This window comes from Salmo salar, chromosome 18 (assembly GCF_965601325.2).
Source record: "Salmo salar chromosome 18, fSalSal1, whole genome shotgun sequence".
NCBI classification, from domain to species: domain Eukaryota; kingdom Metazoa; phylum Chordata; class Actinopteri; order Salmoniformes; family Salmonidae; genus Salmo; species Salmo salar.
Window position 1 is genome coordinate 92,255,519 of NC_138308.1, and position 16,814 is coordinate 92,272,332.

Genomic DNA, 16,814 nt, shown 5'->3' on the forward strand with positions numbered 1-16,814 from the left:
CCTCTAACTGGGACGGTCAGCAGAGAGGGGCCTCTAACTGGGACGGTCAGCAGAGAGGGGCCTCTAACTGGGACGGTCAGCAGAGAGGGGCCTCTAACTGGGACGGTCAGCAGAGAGGGGGCCTCTAACTGGGACGGTCAGCAGAGAGGGTCCTCTAACTGGGACGGTCAGCAGAGAGGGGCCTCTAACTGGGACGGTCAGCAGAGAGGGGCCTCTAACTGGGACGGTCAGCAGAGAGGGTCCTCTAACTGGGACGGTCAGCAGAGAGGGGTCCTCTAACTGGGACGGTCAGCAGAGAGGGGCCTCTAACTGGGACGGTCAGCAGAGAGGGTCCTCTAACTGGGACGGTCAGCAGAGAGGGGTCCTCTAACTGGGACGGTCAGCAGAGAGGGGGCCTCTAACTGGGACGGTCAGCAGAGAGGGGGCCTCTAACTGGGACGGTCAGCAGAGAGGGGGCCTCTAACTGGGACGGTCAGCAGAGAGGGGGCCTCTAACTGGGACCTACTATACACACCGGCAGTGTCTCAAAACGCTTATCTGAGGTGTCCACAATGTGTTTTTAACTACTGATGTAACCAGCAGGGTTCTCCTCACTGCGGTGCTCCCCCTCCCTCTCTCCCTCCCTCTAACAGGACAGCAGAGAGGTGCCAGAGACCAGCAGGGTTCTCCGGGGGCGCCAGTTTCCCCCTCCCTCAGCCACGGTAACAGCCAGACCAGAAGACCTGGGGCCACCGGTATCTTCTCCAAGTTCACCTCCAAATTCGTACGCAGGTGAGACAAGGTGGAGGAGGGAGGTGGAGCGGAAGACAAAGTTGAGATGAAATGAGAGAAAATGGGGTTGGTGAGGGAGAGAGGAGGGGTGAGAAGGGGGAGGGAGGTAGTCTGGGGTTAAGGGGGTAGAGATAATGGAGGGTTTGACTGGACTGACTGGACTGACTGACTGGACTGACTGACTGACTGGACTGACTGACTGACTGGACTGACTGGACTGACTGGACTGACTGACTGACTGACTGACTGACTGACTGACTGGAATGACTGGACTGACTGACTGACTGACTAGACAGACTGGACTGACTGACTGACTGACTGACTAGACAGACTGGACTGACTGACTGACTGGACTGACTGACTGGACTGACTGATGACTGACTGACTGACTGACTGACTGACTGACTGGACTGACTGGACTGACTGGACTGACTGACTGACTGACTGGACTGACTGACTAGACAGACTGGACTGACTGACTAACAGGCTGACTGACTGACTGACTGACTGACTGACTAGACAGACTGGACTGACTGACTAACAGGCTGACTGACTGACTGACTGACTGACTGACTAGACAGACTGGACTGACTGACTAACAGGCTGACTGACTGACTGACTGACTGACTGACTGACTAGACAGACTGGACTGACTGACTAGACTGACTGATGACAGTATAGGTTATCATCAGGTCTTTAATTCTGAATGTTATCACCGCTCCTGTCCTCGACCTACCCTGTGTGTCCCTCTCCTGTCCTCGACCTACCCTGTGGTCCCTCTCCTGTCCTCTACCTACCCTGTGTGTCTCTCTCCTGTCCTCAACCTACCCTGTGTGTCCCTCTCCTGTCCTCTACCTACCCTGTGTGTCCCTCTCCTGTCCTCTACCTACCCTGTGTGTCCCTCTCCTGTCCTCTACCTACCCTGTGTGTCCCTCTCCTGTCCTCTACCTACCCTGTGTGTCCCTCTCCTGTCCTCTACCTACCCTGTGTGTCCCTCTCCTGTCCTCTACCTACCCTGTGTGTCCCTCTCCTGTCCTCTACCTACCCTGTGTGTCCCTCTCCTGTCCTCTACCTACCCTGTGTGTCCCTCTCCTGTCCTCTACCTACCCTGTGTGTCCCTCTCCTGTCCTCTACCTACCCTGTGTGTCCCTCTCCTGTCCTCTACCTACCCTGTGTGTCCCTCTCCTGTCCTCTACCTACCATGTGTGTCCCTCTCCTGTCCTCAACCTACCCTGTGTGTCCCTCTCCTGTCCTCGACCTACCCTGTGAGTCCCTCTCCTGTCCTCTACCTACCCTGTGTGTCCCTCTCCTGTCCCCACCTACCCTGTGGGTCCCCCTCCTGTCCTCTACCTACCCTGTGTGTCCCTCTCCTGTCCTCGACCTACCCTGTGAGTCTCTCTCCTGTCCTCTACCTACCCTGTGTGTCCCTCTCCTGTCCTCTACCTACCCTGTGTGTCCCTCTCCTGTCCTCTACCTACCCTGTGTGTCTCTCTCCTGTCCTCTACCTACCCTGTGAGTCTCTCTCCTGTCCTCGACCTACCCTGTGAGTCTCTCTCCTGTCCTCGACCTACCCTGTGTGTCCCTCTCCTGTCCTCTACCTACCCTGTGAGTCTCTCTCCTGTCCTCTACCTACCCTGTGTGTCTCTCTCCTGTCCTCTACCTACCCTGTGTGTCCCTCTCCTGTCCTCTACCTACCCTGTGTGTCCCTCTCCTGTCCTCGACCTACCCTGTGAGTCTCTCTCCTGTCCTCGACCTACCCTGTGTGTCCCTCTCCTGTCCTCTACCTACCCTGTGTCTTACTCCTGTCCTCTACCTACCCTGTGTCTTACTCCTGTCCTCAACCTACCCTGTGCGTCCCTCTCCTGTGTGTATGTGTTCCTTACACACAGACACTACACTTTGCTGTAAGATGTCTCCTCCTCCTCCGTAGCGACAGTAGTCATGGTTACAGCAGAGGTATTACTTTACAACAACTATAAATACCACTGGTGAGGACACCTTGACACACACACACACTGCACATACTCTCTCTCTCACTCTGCCTCTCTCTCTCTCTCTCTCTCACTCTGCCTCTCTCTCTCTCTCACTCTGCCTCTCTCTCTCTCTCACTCTGCCTCTCTCTCTCTCTCACTCTGCCTCTCTCTCTCTCTCACTCTGCCTCTCTCTCTCTCTCTCTCACTCTGCCTCTCTCTCTCTCTCACTCTGCCTCTCTCTCTCTCTCGCTCTGCCTCTCTCTCTCTCTCACTCTGCCTCTCTCTCTCTCTCGCTCTGCCTCTCTCTCTCTCTCGCTCTGCCTCTCTCTCTCTCTCACTCTGCCTCTCTCTCTCTCTCGCTCTGCCTCTCTCTCTCGCTCTGCCTCTCTCGCTCTGCCTCTCTCTCTCTCGCTCTGCCTCTCGCTCTCTCGCTCTGCCTCTCTCTCTCTCTCTCGCTCTGCCTCTCTCTCTCTCTCGCTCTGCCTCTCTCTCTCTCGCTCTGCCTCTCTCTCTCTCGCTCTGCCTCTCTCTCTCTCTCGCTCTGCCTCTCTCTCTCTCGCTCTGCCTCTCTCTCTCTTGCTCTGCCTCTCTCTCTCTCGCTCTGCCTCTCTCTCTCTCTCTCTCTCACTCTGCCTCTCTCTCTCTCGCTCTGCCTCTCTCTCTCTCGCTCTGCCTCTCTCTCTCGCTCTGCCTCTCTCGCTCTGCCTCTCTCTCTCTCGCTCTGCCTCTCTCTCTCTCGCTCTGCCTCTCTCTCTCTCGCTCTGCCTCTCTCTCTCTCGCTCTACCTCTCTCTCTCTCTCTCACTCTGCCTCTCTCTCTCTCTCGCTCTGCCTCTCTCTCTCACGCTCTGCCTCTCTCTCTCGCTCTGCCTCTCTCGCTCTGCCTCTCTCTCTCTCGCTCTGCCTCTCTCTCTTGCTCTGCCTCTCTCTCTCTCGCTCTGCCTCTCTCTCTCTCTCTCTCTCACTCTGCCTCTCTCTCTCTCTCTCTCTGCCTCTCTCTCTCTCTCTGCCTCTCTCTCTCTCTTGCTCTGCCTCTCTCTCTCTCGCTCTACCTCTCTCTCTCTCTCTCACTCTGCCTCTCTCTCTCTCTCTCTCTGCCTCTCTCTCTCTTGCTCTGCCTCTCTCTCTCTCACTCTGCCTCTCTCTCTCTCTCTCTCTGCCTCTCTCATATTTGCTCACACAGACTTAGCGGCCTCTGTTTCTTTCACACTTTATGATATTCTTTCTCTTTTAACGCCTCTCTTGTACACACACACACACACACACACACACACACACACACACACACACACACACACACACACACACAGACAGATACACACAGATACGTGCACACACACAGATGCACACAGACACGCACACAGAGACACACACAGACACACACGTATCTGGGGTAGTGTCAGTCTGGGTAGTGTCGGTCTGGGTAGTGTCGGTCTGGGTAGTGTCGGTCTGGGTAGTCTGGGGTAGTGTCGGTCTGGGGTAGTGTCGGTCTGGGTAGTGTCGGTCTGGGTAGTCTGGGGTAGTGTCGGTCTGGGTAGTGTCGGTCTGGGTAGTGTCGGTCTGGGTAGTGTCGGTCTGGGTAGTCTGGGGTAGTGTTGGTCCGGGGTAGTGTCGGTCTGGGTAGTCTGGGGTAATGTTGGTCCGGGGTAGTGTCGGTCCGGGGTAGTGTCGGTCCGGGGTAGTGTCGGTCCGGGGTAGTGTCGGTCTGGGTAGTGTCGGTCTGGGTAGTGTCGGTCTGGGTAGTGTCGGTCTGTCGGTCTGGGTAGTGTCGGTCTGGGTCCGGGGTAGTGTCGGTCCGGGGTAGTGTCGGTCCGGGGTAGTGTCGGTCCGGGGTAGTCTGGGTAGTGTTGGTCTGGGGTAGTGTCGGTCTGGGGTAGTGTCGGTCTGGGGTAGTGTCGGTCTGGGTAGTCTGGGGTAGTGTCGGTCTGGGGTAGTGTCGGTCTGGGGTAGTGTCGGTCTGGGTAGTGTCGGTCTGGGGTAGTGTCGGTCTGGGTAGTCTGGGGTAGTGTCGGTCTGGGTAGTGTTGGTCCGGGGTAGTGTTGGTCCGGGGTAGTGTTGGTCCGGGGTAGTGTTGGTCCGGGGCAGTGTTGGTCCGGGGCAGTGTTGGTCCGGGGTAGTGTTGGTCTGGGTAGTGTTGGTCTGGGTAGTCTGGGTAGTGTTGGTCTGGGTAGTCTTGGTAGTGTTGGTCCGGGGTAGTGTCGGTCCGGGGTAGTGTCGGTCTGGGGTAGTGTCGGTCTGGGGTAGTGTCGGTCTGGGGTAGTGTCGGTCTGGGGTAGTCTGGGTAGTGTCGGTCTGGGGTAGTGTCGGTCTGGGTAGTGTCGGTCTGGGTAGTGTCGGTCTGGGGTAGTGTCGGTCTGGGGTAGTGTCGGTCTGGGGTAGTGTCGGTCTGGGGTAGTGTCGGTCTGGGGTAGTGTCGGTCTGGGGTAGTGTCGGTCTGGGGTAGTGTCGGTCCGGGGTAGTGTCGGTCCTGGGTAGTCTGGGTAGTGTTGGTCTGGGTAGTCTGGGTAGTGTTGGTCGTGGGTAGTCTGGGTAGTGTTGGTCTGGGTAGTGTTGGTCTGGGGTAGTGTTGGTCCGGGGTAGTGTCGGTCTGGGTAGTGTTAGTCGTGGGTAGTCTGGGGTAGTGTTGGTCTGGGTAGTATTAGTCGTGGGTAGTCTGGGGTAGTGTCGGTCTGGGGTAGTTGCGGTCTGGGGTAGTGTCGGTCTGGGGTAGTTGCGGTCTGGGGTAGTGTCGGTCTGGGTAGTGTTGGTCTGGGTAGTCTGGGTAGTGTTGGTCTGGGTAGTCTGGGTAGTGTTGGTCTGGGTAGTGTTGGTCTGGGGTAGTGTTGGTTGTGGGTAGTGTTGGTAGTGTTGGTCGTGGGTGGTCGGGGTAGTGTTGGTCGGGGTAGTGTTGGTCTGGGTAGTGTTGGTCTGGGGTAGTGTTGGTTGTGGGTAGTGTTGGTCGTGGGTAGTGTTGGTCGTGGGTGGTCGGGGTAGTGTTGGTCTGGGGTAGTGTTGGTCTGGGGTAGTGTTGGTTGTGGGTAGTGTTGGTCGTGGGTAGTGTTGGTCGTGGGTGGTCGGGGTAGTGTTGGTCGGGGTAGTGTTGGTCTGGGGTAGTGTTGGTTGTGGGTAGTGTTGGTCGTGGGTAGTGTTGGTCGTGGGTGGTCGGGGTAGTGTTGGTCGGGGTAGTGTTAGTCGTGGTAGTGTTGGTCGGGGTAGTGTTAGTCGTGGGTGGTCGGGGTAGTGTTAGTCGGGGTAGTGTTGGTCGGGGTAGTGTTAGTCGTGGGTGGTCGGGGTAGTGTTGGTCGGGGTAGTGTTAGTCGGGGTAGTGTTGGTCTGGGTAGTGTTGGTCTGGGGTAGTGTTGGTTGTGGGTAGTGTGGGTAGTGTTGGTCGTGGGTGGTCGGGGTAGTGTTGGTCGGGGTAGTGTTAGTCGTGGGTGGTCGGGGTAGTGTTGGTCGGGGTAGTGTTAGTCGGGGTAGTGTTGGTCGGGGTAGTGTTGGTCTGGGGTAGTTGCGGTCTGGGGTAGTGTCGGTCTGGGTAGTGTTGGTCTGGGTAGTCTGGGTAGTGTTGGTCTGGGTAGTCTGGGTAGTGTTGGTCTGGGTAGTGTTGGTTGTGGGTAGTGTGGGTAGTGTTGGTCGTGGGTGGTCGGGGTAGTGTTGGTCTGGGGTAGTGTTGGTTGTGGGTAGTGTTGGTAGTGTTGGTCGTGGGTGGTCTGGGTAGTGTTGGTCTGGGGTAGTGTTGGTTGTGGGTAGTGTTGGTCGTGGGTAGTGTTGGTCGTGGGTGGTCGGGGTAGTGTTGGTCTGGGGTAGTGTTAGTCGTGGGTAGTGTTGGTAGTGTTGGTCGTGGGTGGTCGGGGTAGTGTTGGTCGGGGTAGTGTTAGTCGTGGGTGGTCGGGGTAGTGTTGGTCGGGGTAGTGTTAGTCGGGGTAGTGTTGGTCGGGGTAGTGTTAGTCGGGGTAGTGTTGGTCGGGGTAGTGTTGGTCTGGGTAGTGTTGGTCTGGGGTAGTGTTAGTCGTGGGTAGTGTGGGTAGTGTTGGTCGTGGGTGGTCTGGGTAGTGTTGGTCGGGGTAGTGTTAGTCGTGGGTAGTGTTGGTCTGGGTAGTCTGGGTAGTGTTGGTCGGGGTAGTGTTGGTCTGGGGTAGTGTTGGTCGTGGGTAGTGTTGGTCGTGGGTAGTGTTGGTCGTGGGTGGTCGGGGTAGTGTTGGTCGGGGTAGTGTTGGTCGGGGTAGTGTTAGTCGTGGGTAGTGTTGGTCGTGGGTGGTCGGGGTAGTGTTGGTCGGGGTAGTGTTGGTCTGGGGTAGTGTTGGTCTGGGGTAGTGTTGGTCGTGGGTAGTGTTGGTCGTGGGTGGTCGGGGTAGTGTTGGTCGGGGTAGTGTGGGTAGTGTTGGTCGTGGGTGGTCGGGGTAGTGTTGGTCGGGGTAGTGTTAGTCGTGGGTGGTCGGGGTAGTGTTGGTCGGGGTAGTGTTGGTCTGGGTAGTGTTGGTCGTGGGTGGTCGGGGTAGTGTTGGTCGGGGTAGTGTTGGTCTGGGTAGTGTTGGTCGTGGGTGGTCGGGGTAGTGTTGGTCGGGGTAGTGTTGGTCTGGGTAGTGTTGGTCGTGGGTGGTCGGGGTAGTGTTGGTCGGGGTAGTGTTGGTCGGGGTAGTGTGGGTAGTGTTGGTCGTGGGTGGTCGGGGTAGTGTTGGTCGGGGTAGTGTTGGTCTGGGTAGTGTTGGTCGTGGGTGGTCGGGGTAGTGTTGGTCGGGGTAGTGTTGGTCGGGGTAGTGTGGGTAGTGTTGGTCGTGGGTGGTCGGGGTAGTGTTGGTCGGGGTAGTGTTAGTCGGGGTAGTGTTGGTCTGGGTAGTGTTGGTCTGGGGTAGTGTTGGTTGTGGGTAGTGTTGGTAGTGTTGGTCTGGGTAGTCTGGGTAGTGTTGGTCGGGGTAGTGTTGGTCTGGGGTAGTGTTGGTTGTGGGTAGTGTTGGTCGTGGGTAGTGTTGGTCGTGGGTGGTCGGGGTAGTGTTGGTCGGGGTAGTGTTGGTCTGGGGTAGTGTTGGTCGTGGGTAGTGTTGGTAGTGTTGGTCTGGGTAGTCTGGGTAGTGTTGGTCGGGGTAGTGTTGGTCGTGGGTGGTCGGGGTAGTGTTGGTCTGGGGTAGTGTTAGTCGTGGGTAGTGTGGGTAGTGTTGGTCGTGGGTGGTCGGGGTAGTGTTGGTCGGGGTAGTGTTAGTCGGGGTAGTGTTGGTCTGGGTAGTGTTGGTCTGGGGTAGTGTTGGTTGTGGGTAGTGTTGGTAGTGTTGGTCTGGGTAGTCTGGGTAGTGTTGGTCGGGGTAGTGTTGGTCTGGGGTAGTGTTGGTTGTGGGTAGTGTTGGTCGTGGGTAGTGTTGGTCGTGGGTGGTCGGGGTAGTGTTGGTCGGGGTAGTGTTGGTCTGGGGTAGTGTTGGTCGTGGGTAGTGTTGGTAGTGTTGGTCTGGGTAGTCTGGGTAGTGTTGGTCGGGGTAGTGTTGGTCTGGGGTAGTGTTGGTTGTGGGTAGTGTTGGTCGTGGGTAGTGTTGGTCGTGGGTGGTCGGGGTAGTGTTGGTCGGGGTAGTGTTGGTCGGGGTAGTGTTGGTCTGGGGTAGTGTGGGTAGTGTTGGTCGTGGGTGGTCGGGGTAGTGTTGGTCTGGGGTAGTGTTGGTTGGGGGTAGTGTTGGTCGTGGGTAGTGTTGGTCGTGGGTGGTCGGGGTAGTGTTGGTCTGGGGTAGTGTTGGTTGGGGGTAGTGTTGGTCGTGGGTAGTGTTGGTCGTGGGTAGTGTTGGTCGTGGGTGGTCGGGGTAGTGTTGGTCTGGGGTAGTGTTGGTTGGGGGTAGTGTTAGTCGGGGTAGTGTTGGTCGTGGGTGGTCGGGGTAGTGTTGGTCGGGGTAGTGTTAGTCGTGGGTAGTGTGCGTAGTGTTGGTCGTGGGTGGTCGGGGTAGTGTTGGTCGGGGGTAGTGTTGGTCGTGGGTAGTGTTGGTCGTGGGTAGTGTTGGTCGTGGGTGGTCGGGGTAGTGTTGGTCGGGGTAGTGTGGGTAGTGTTGGTCGTGGGTGGTCGGGGTAGTGTTGGTCGGGGTAGTGTTGGTCGTGGGTGGTCGGGGTAGTGTTGGTCGGGGTAGTGTTAGTCGTGGGTGGTCGGGGTAGTGTTGGTCGGGGTAGTGTTGGTCGTGGGTGGTCGGGGTAGTGTTGGTCGTGGGTGGTCGGGGTAGTGTTAGTCGTGGGCGCTCTGAAACTACAGTGAAGCCTTGTCATTACAACAGTTATTATCTGGGAGATTGTTTATTTTCTTCCATAGTTGCACAATGTTCCCAGAGTACAACTCAAGGTCGCAGAGCAAAATATTTAGTTGCAATTTATTTGCATTAGTCGCGCTCTGGAGCCCTGTGTGTTGGAGGAAAGTAGAAGTGGTGGAAAGTAGAGCTCTGGAGCCCTGTGTGTTGGAGGCAAGAAGAGCTCTGGAGCCCTGTGTGTTGGAGGAAAGTAGAGCTCTGGAGCCCTGTGTGTTGGAGGAAAGTAGAGCTCTGGAGCCCTGTGTGTTGGAGGAAAGTAGAGCTCTGGAGCCCTGTGTGTTGGAGGAAAGTAGAGCTCTGGAGCCCTGTGTGTTGGAGGAAAGAAGAGCTCTGGAGCCCTGTGTGTTGGAGGCAAGAAGAGCTCTGGAGCCCTGTGTGTTGGAGGAAAGTAGAGCTCTGGAGCCCTGTGTGTTGGAGGCAAGAAGAGCTCTGGAGCCCTGTGTGTTGGAGGAAAGTAGAGCTCTGGAGCCCTGTGTGTTGGAGGAAAGAAGAGCTCTGGAGCCCTGTGTGTTGGAGGAAAGAAGAGCTCTGGAGCCCTGTGTGTTGGAGGAAAGTAGAGCTCTGGAGCCCTGTGTGTTGGAGGCAAGAAGAGCTCTGGAGCCCTGTGTGTTGGAGGAAAGTAGAGCTCTGGAGCCCTGTGTGTTGGAGGAAAGAAGAGCTCTGGAGCCCTGTGTGTTGGAGGAAAGTAGAGCTCTGGAGCCCTGTGTGTTGGAGGAAAGAAGAGCTCTGGAGCCCTGTGTGTTGGAGGAAAGTAGAGCTCTGGAGCCCTGTGTGTTGGAGGAAAGAAGAGCTCTGGAGCCCTGTGTGTTGGAGGCAAGAAGAGCTCTGGAGCCCTGTGTGTTGGAGGCAAGAAGAGCTCTGGAGCCCTGTGTGTTGGAGGCAAGAAGAGCTCTGGAGCCCTGTGTGTTGGAGGAAAGTAGAGCTCTGGAGCCCTGTGTGTTGGAGGAAAGTAGAGCTCTGGAGCCCTGTGTGTTGGAGGAAAGAAGAGCTCTGGAGCCCTGTGTGTTGGAGGAAAGTAGAGCTCTGGAGCCCTGTGTGTTGGAGGAAAGTAGAGCTCTGGAGCCCTGTGTGTTGGAGGAAAGTAGAGCTCTGGAGCCCTGTGTGTTGGAGGAAAGAAGAGCTCTGGAGCCCTGTGTGTTGGAGGCAAGAAGAGCTCTGGAGCCCTGTGTGTTGGAGGCAAGAAGAGCTCTGGAGCCCTGTGTGTTGGAGGAAAGTAGAGCTCTGGAGCCCTGTGTGTTGGAGGAAAGTAGAGCTCTGGAGCCCTGTGTGTTGGAGGAAAGTAGAGCTCTGGAGCCCTGTGTGTTGGAGGAAAGTAGAGCTCTGGAGCCCTGTGTGTTGGAGGAAAGAAGAGCTCTGGAGCCCTGTGTGTTGGAGGAAAGTAGAGCTCAATTTTTCCGTTTTTTATTTGTTAAAAAAGTTTGAAATATCCAATAAATTTCGTTCCACTTCATGATTGTGTCCCACTTGTTGTTGATTCTTCACAAAAAATTACAGTTTTATATCTTTATGTTTGAAGCCTGAAATGTGGCAAAAGGTCAAAGTTCAAGGGGGCCGAATACTTTCGCAAGGCACTGTATCACCTGACCTGACCTCACCACCTGTCCTCCAGCCAGGAAGGGGGGGGGGGGGGGGGGGGGGTAAGACGTTTACCCTCCCAAAGTGTCACATTTTAACATTCGAACCACCTCACAAACCCATATTTTTTTGAAGGTTTATTTGGTTCAGTCCTGGACCTCTCGCTGTGTCTCAGAACATTCCATTTAACATTAAAGGGGTTTATTCATTTATTACATTCCCACCCCCCAACATCATGGGAGTACCTTTTCATAGTTGTTTGGGATGTAAACTTGAAAATGTTCATTTGCACGTTTGCAAATTTTAAAACCCATTATAACTAAGTCTTTGCGTACCAAATGGCTTCCTATTCCCTATATAACATACTACTTTTAACCCAGAGTAGATTATAGTAGTAGTACACTATATAGGGGAAACGGTGCCATCCAATGATGTGTGTAAACCCTGGATTGCTGATGTTCTGTCATGGCCTATGAGAGGCTTTGAAGAATCATTCCTCCAATACGAATGGAATTCTAGATTATTTCAATAAAATGTTGCTAGGACAATATTACATGTGTTTAAGTATGTATTTGTTGTCGTTAGTACTAAAAATCCTTTAAGGATTTAATTTTTTATTTTTATGTTCACATATCATTTAACAGTATTCATGAAGGTGTCTGTAATATAATATACTTAAATAAATGCATTGTTATAGCTTCCAAAATATTTGTTACAGTGGCGTACCATGAAGATGGCAGTGTGGTGGCTTCAGTACGGCGCCCCCTGTCAGTCATCCAGGGTTTTAGACACATCATTGGTGGCCGTCCGGTATTAAACTCCTCCTGAAATCCTCTTCACTCGTCTGATACGCTCATAATACTGTGGTGCAGCATTTTATTGGTGTTGTCGAATAGTTGCGTTAAAAAAAATATATATTATTCAGTTTATTTTGGTATTTTCAAGGGGTTTTTCTATGTAAACATTTTTATAAAAAAATGTAAATATTATATAACAGGATTTTGTTGGTTTTTGAATCCTGAATCCCACAGCTATAGTTACAGACTCAGTTAGACAGTTAAATGATGAGTCCCAAATGGCACCCTATTCCCTATATTCTTGGACAGGTCGCAGTTGTAAATGAGAACTTGTTCTCAACTAGCCTACCTGGTTAAATAAAGGTGAAATAAAAAAAATGTAGTGCAATACTTTTGACCAGAGCTGGCACCCTATTCCCTATGTAGTGCACTACTTTTGACCAGGGCTCACAGGGCTCAGTAGTGTACTATATAGGGAATAGGGTGCAATTTGGGATGCACACATTGTTCTCTGTTGATAAATCTACTCTTGTGAAACAACTTCAGTCAGTCAATGTAACATATATATATATATATATATCTATATTTTATTTTTGTTCCTTTTTCCTCCTTTTTGTTTTTGTAGAAATCTCTCCTTCAGATTTCTGAGAAGGTAGGCTACATCACCCACGATAATAACCCCTTTTTTGGTCTTCATTTGATATTAACTTTTTTATATATCTAAAAATATATATGTATATAGATGGATATTATTTGCTTCCCAAATGGCACCCTTTCCCCTATATAGACCAGAGCCCCTGGTCAAAAGTAGTGCATTGTGTAAGGAATAGTGTTTCATTTGGGAGGCAACCAAAATTCCCCCCTCGTTTGGTGTTTCGTAACGCTTTTTGTTTTGATTTTCCCCTGTGGCTTGACCTCTGACCTTTACCCTCTCTATTCTGTGGCTGGTCCCTTTTTTGGCCGTTGGTTTTGAGTGAAGTGTTTTTTTTTTGCTCCGGTTACTAATGTTACACCCCCCCCCCCCCCGTAGAGTTGGAAAATCGTATCTAAAATTGTCTGGTTGGAGGATTTCTAGAATCAGCAGGGGACAATCTCCAGTGAATCCTCAAACCTGGAATTGGAAAACCAAGGAATATTGGAAACCTTTTGCACAATATAACCCATCTTTCCCTCCATCCATCTATCCATCCATCATCCTCTCACCTCATCCCTCTATCCATCATCCTCTCACCTCATCCCTCTATCCATCATCCTCTCACCTCATCTCTCCATCCTCTCACCTCATCCATCCATCCATCATCCTCTCACCTCATCCCTCTATCCATCATCCTCTCGCCTCATCCCTCTATCCATCATCCTCTCACCTCATCCCTCTATCCATCATCCTCTCACCTCATCCCTCCATCCTCTCACCTCATCCCTCCATCCATCATCCTCTCACCTCATCCCTCTATCCACCATCCTCTCGCCTCATCTCTCTATCCATCATCCTCTCACCTCATCCCTCTATCCATCATCCTCTCGCCTCATCCCTCTATCCATCATCCTCTCACCTCATCCCTCTATCCATCATCCTCTCGCCTCATCCCTCTATCCATCATCCTCTCACCTCATCTCTCCATCCTCTCACCTCATCCCTCCATCCATCATCCTCTCACCTCATCCCTCTATCCATCATCCTCTCACCTCATCCCTCTATCCATCATCCTCTCGCCTCATCTCTCCATCCTCTCACCTCATCCCTCTATCCACCATCCTCTCACCTCATCCCTCCATCCATCATCCCTCCATCCGTCATCCTCTCACCTCATCCCTCTATCCGTCATCCTCTCACCTCATCCCTCTATCCATCATCCTCTCACCTCATCCCTCTATCCATCATCCTCTCACCTCATCCCTCTATCCATCATCCTCTCACCTCATCCCTCCATCCATCATCCTCTCACCTCATCCCTCCATCCATCATCCTCTTACCTCATCCCTCTATCCATCATCCTCTCACCTCATCCCTCTATCCATCATCCTCTCGCCTCATCCCTCTATCCATCATCCTCTCACCTCATCTCTCCATCCTCTCACCTCATCCCTCCATCCATCATCCTCTCACCTCATCCCTCTATCCATCATCCTCTCACCTCATCCCTCTATCCATCATCCTCTCGCCTCATCTCTCCATCCTCTCACCTCATCCCTCTATCCACCATCCTCTCACCTCATCCCTCCATCCATCATCCCTCCATCCGTCATCCTCTCACCTCATCCCTCTATCCGTCATCCTCTCACCTCATCCCTCTATCCATCATCCTCTCACCTCATCCCTCTATCCATCATCCTCTCACCTCATCCCTCTATCCATCATCCTCTCACCTCATCCCTCCATCCATCATCCTCTCACCTCATCCCTCCATCCATCATCCTCTTACCTCATCCCTCTATCCATCATCCTCTCACCTCATCCCTCTATCCATCATCCTCTCACCTCATACCTCCATCCATCATTCTCTCACCTCATCTCTCCATCCTCTCACCTCATCCCTCCATCCATCATTGTCTCACCTCATCCCTCTATCCATCATCCTCTCACCTCATCCCTCTATCCATCATCCTCTCACCTCATCTCTCCATCCTCTCACCTCATCCATCCATCCATCCATCCATCCATCCATCATCCTCTCACCTCATCCATCCATCCATCATCCTCTCACCTCATCCCTCTCTGTGTGAGCTCACCCTTTGTGTCCGAGAGAGAGTGGGTGTGTAAATAGAGAGAGTGGGTGTGTAAATAGAGAGAGCGGGTGTGTAAATAGAGAGAGCGGGTGTGTAAATAGAGAGAGCGGGTGTGTAAATAGAGAGAGCGGGTGTGTAAATAGAGAGAGCGGGTGTGTAAATAGAGAGAGCGGGTGTGTAAATAGAGAGAGCGGGTGTGTAAATAGAGAGAGCGGGTGTGTAAATAGAGAGAGCGGGTGTGTAAATAGAGAGAGCGGGTGTGTAAATAGAGAGCGGGTGTGTAAATAGAGAGAGCGGGTGTGTAAATAGAGAGCGGGTGTGTAAATAGAGAGAGCGGGTGTGTAAATAGAGAGCGGGTGTGTAAATAGAGAGAGCGGGTGTGTAAATAGAGAGCGGGTGTGTAAATAGAGAGAGCGGGTGTGTAAATAGAGAGAGCGGGTGTGTAAATAGAGAGAGCGGGTGTGTAAATAGAGAGAGCGGGTGTGTAAATAGAGAGAGCGGGTGTGTAAATAGAGAGCGGGTGTGTAAATAGAGAGAGCGGGTGTGTAAATAGAGAGAGCGGGTGTGTAAATAGAGAGAGCGGGTGTGTAAATAGAGAGAGCGGGTGTGTAAATAGAGAGAGCGGGTGTTGGAGGAAACACCTGGGATCAGGTTACCCCTACCTCAAAATAGGAAGTGATGTCACTGGTTTGACAGGATATGATGTCATCTCTTCTGTTAAGGAGGTTGCTCAGCTAGCAACAGGTGTTTTTAGGTACGGGGTGAATCTCAAAGGGCACCCTAATACAGTACACAACAACTGACCAAACCCCAATGGGTCATATGAGAGACAATCACCTAACCTGACCCCATACACACTCACCTTTAATTCACCTCATACCCTGGCCGGTACTGACAAACGCTAAAGTGATCACTGACCAGTGGTGGAAAAAGTACCCAATTGTCATACTATTGTAAAAGTTAAGAAAGATACCTTTTTAATAGAAAATGACTAAAGTGAAAAATCACCCAGTAAAATACTACTTCTGTAAAAGTATTTGGTTTTAAATATACTTAAGTATCAAAAGTAAAAGTATAAATAATTTCAAATTCCTTATATTAAGCATACCAGACGGCACCATTTTCTTATTTATTTACGGATAGCCAGGGGCACACTCCAAGATGCAGACATTTACAAACGAAGCATTTGTGTTTAGTGAGTCCACCAGATCAGAGGCAGTAGGGATGACCAGGGATGTTCTCTGTTTAGTGAGTCCACCAGATCAGAGGCAGTAGGGATGACCAGGGATGTTCTCTGTTTAGTGAGTCCACCAGATCAGAGGCAGTAGGGATGACCAGGGATGTTCTCTGTTTAGTGAGTCCTCCAGATCAGAGGCAGTAGGGATGACCAGGGATGTTCTCTGTTTAGTGAGTCCTCCAGATCAGAGGCAGTAGGGATGACCAGGGATGTTCTCTGTTTAGTGAGTCCACCAGATCAGAGGCAGTAGGGATGACCAGGGATGTTCTCTGTTTAGTGAGTCCTCCAGATCAGAGGCAGTAGGGCTGACCAGGGATGTTCTCTGTTTAGTGAGTCCTCCAGATCAGAGGCAGTAGGGATGACCAGGGATGTTCTCTGTTTAGTGAGTCCTCCAGATCAGAGGCAGTAGGGATGACCAGGGATGTTCTCTGTTTAGTGAGTCCTCCAGATCAGAGGCAGTAGGGATGACCAGGGATGTTCTCTGTTTAGTGAGTCCACCAGATCAGAGGCAGTAGGGATGACCAGGGATGTTCTCTGTTTAGTGAGTCCTCCAGATCAGAGGCAGTAGGGCTGACCAGGGATGTTCTCTGTTTAGTGAGTCCTCCAGATCAGAGGCAGTAGGGATGACCAGGGATGTTCTCTGTTTAGTGAGTCCTCCAGATCAGAGGCAGTAGGGATGACCAGGGATGTTCTCTGTTTAGTGAGTCCTCCAGATCAGAGGCAGTAGGGATGACCAGGGATGTTCTCTTGAGAAGTATGTGAATTTGACCATTTTCCTGTCCTGCTAATAAGTATTCAAAATGTAGTGAGTACTTTTGGATGTCAGGGAAAATGTATGGAGTAAAAAGTACATTATTTTCTTTAGGAATGTAGTGAAGTAAAAGTTGTAAAAAATATAAATAGTAAAGTACAGATACCCCCCGAAAAAACTTAAGTAGTACTTTAAAGTATTTTTACTTAAGTACTTTATACCACTGTCACTGACAACACCATTGTGTGGTACGATGGGGGTTTTCCCCAGCTTTAGTTAGTAGACGGATCTACCATGGTTCTACACAGGATTTTGGGTCGATTTGCAATTTTATTTGAAAATCCAAATATATTCTTGAATTCACTCATGAAGTGGAGAATGGAATTAAATTCTTTGAATGACCTAATAATGGAATTAAATTCTTTGAATGCCCTAATAATGGAATTAAATTATTTGAATTACCTAATAATGGAATTGAGATTAATTGAATTATCTCTCAATTCAAAGACTGACCTGAAATTTGAATGGAATTTATAGGGAGAGAAAATGTAAGTATAATTTAGTTTGTGGAATTAATCCCAACCCTTTAGGAAGTTGTTTTATCAGTATTTTATTCATCTAACCATCCTTCTTGAGAGAGAGAATCTCTCACACACACTTATGTCACACACTCAGTTATCTCGCACACACACACACACACACTTTATCTTGGCCAGGTTGCAGTTGTAAATGATAA

General features: G+C 51.6%; 1 protein-coding gene across 6 annotated transcripts in view; it reads left to right on the forward strand.

Annotated features, from left to right (window-relative positions):
* The window catches only part of mark2b (MAP/microtubule affinity-regulating kinase 2b), a 148,229-nt gene that overhangs the window by 118,137 nt on the left and 13,278 nt on the right, over positions 1-16,814 (forward strand). For 5 of the 6 annotated variants that reach the window (XM_082965309.1, XM_082965305.1, XM_082965310.1 and 2 more), the window contains one exon: positions 633-771. In XM_082965309.1, coding sequence (XP_082821435.1) covers positions 633-771 — 139 coding nt within the window. Of the gene's footprint in view, positions 1-632; positions 772-11,988; positions 12,016-16,814 lie in introns of all 6 variants that reach the window. The other variant, XM_082965307.1, reaches the window with a different exon arrangement.